The 1,056-nt window shown below is 43.9% G+C and overlaps 1 protein-coding gene across 4 annotated transcripts in view; it reads left to right on the top strand.

The window, feature by feature from the left end:
* Positions 1–1,056, top strand: part of CCDC88C (coiled-coil domain containing 88C) — a 159,449-nt gene that overhangs the window by 55,368 nt on the left and 103,025 nt on the right. For all 4 annotated transcript variants that reach the window (XR_002824166.1, XM_004376665.2, XM_023731711.1 and 1 more), the window contains exon 4: positions 828–897. Coding sequence is in view for 3 of the 4 variants with exons in the window: in XM_004376665.2 (XP_004376722.1) it covers positions 828–897 (70 nt within the window). In the remaining variant the exon portion in view is untranslated. The remainder of the gene's footprint in view (positions 1–827; positions 898–1,056) is intronic.

Below are 1,056 nucleotides of genomic sequence, written 5' to 3'. Positions count from 1 at the left end.
CTGCAGTGATCACTTTTCTAAGACTTAGAATAGGTACGAAACCTATTCCCTTATCTGTCTCCCTTAAAATGGGATGTTTAGCTTCTTATTTGTGAAAAACAAGGCACATCTGCGCAGGGAAGACGGCGGTGCCATGACAGATGTCCTGGGAGATGTTAGTGTTGGGTGGCGGGAACAACAAGCTAGTACTCTCCACAGAGAGCTGTGAAAGGCGCTGGACAGGGGCTCTGACTGATGGCTGGGCAGGGGGGCTTCTTTGAAAAACCCTCAGGGTGAGGAGTGAGGCAGCTCTTTTCCCCCAAGCACCACCTCTGCTGCGCATATTAGCAGTGATTTATCCCTCTCCCGGGGAAGTCGCCTCTGCAAATCAGGGAAGTCTCATTTACAGCTTGTACCAAAAGAAATGCTTAATGCTTGATCCTGAATCATCAGGTTATAAAGACCCAGTAGCATCTCTTTGATCTTTATCCTGTGTTCTTTTTTAATTGCACAGGCATAATAATAAAAATAATTAAGGACCTCTTTAAAAAGGAAATTCACTGTAATCCTGCTATCCGAGCATGTAATGTATCTTATTTTTTCCACGGTCTCCGTACATAGGCAGACTTAATTTTTATTTGGTAACGTTCAAGGCAGAAATACAATTAGAATTTGACTTTTCATGTATATTTCTGTCATAAATATTCCTTGTTATTATATAGTATGCTCATAATTATTGTTTAATGGCATAAGCTCTTTCAGTGACTTGATACAACTGAAATTTATTTAATCATTCTTTATTTTCGTTTCCTGTGCCTGACGGTCTCTTTCTCCTTTTGTTTCTGTAGGAAGTTCTCCAGCAGCTGATCGTAATGAATCTGCCCAATGTTTTGATGATTGGCAAAGACCCGCTGTCTGGTGAGTGAGAACCCCCCTTGGGCCCCCCAGTGCCTGGGCAGTGCCATTAGCTTTGGGCAGCTGTTGGCCACAGAGCCGGCCCTGGCTGCCAGCTTGGAGGCAGCCCAGTGAAGACACGTGATCAGGTTGGTGAGATTTTAAAGGGTGGGTTTATTGTCC

This window comes from Trichechus manatus, unplaced genomic scaffold (assembly GCF_000243295.1).
Source record: "Trichechus manatus latirostris isolate Lorelei unplaced genomic scaffold, TriManLat1.0 scaffold00045, whole genome shotgun sequence".
In the NCBI taxonomy this organism is placed as follows: domain Eukaryota; kingdom Metazoa; phylum Chordata; class Mammalia; order Sirenia; family Trichechidae; genus Trichechus; species Trichechus manatus.
Note: the sequence above shows the minus strand (reverse complement) of the source record. Positions and strands in the feature narration are given on the sequence as shown.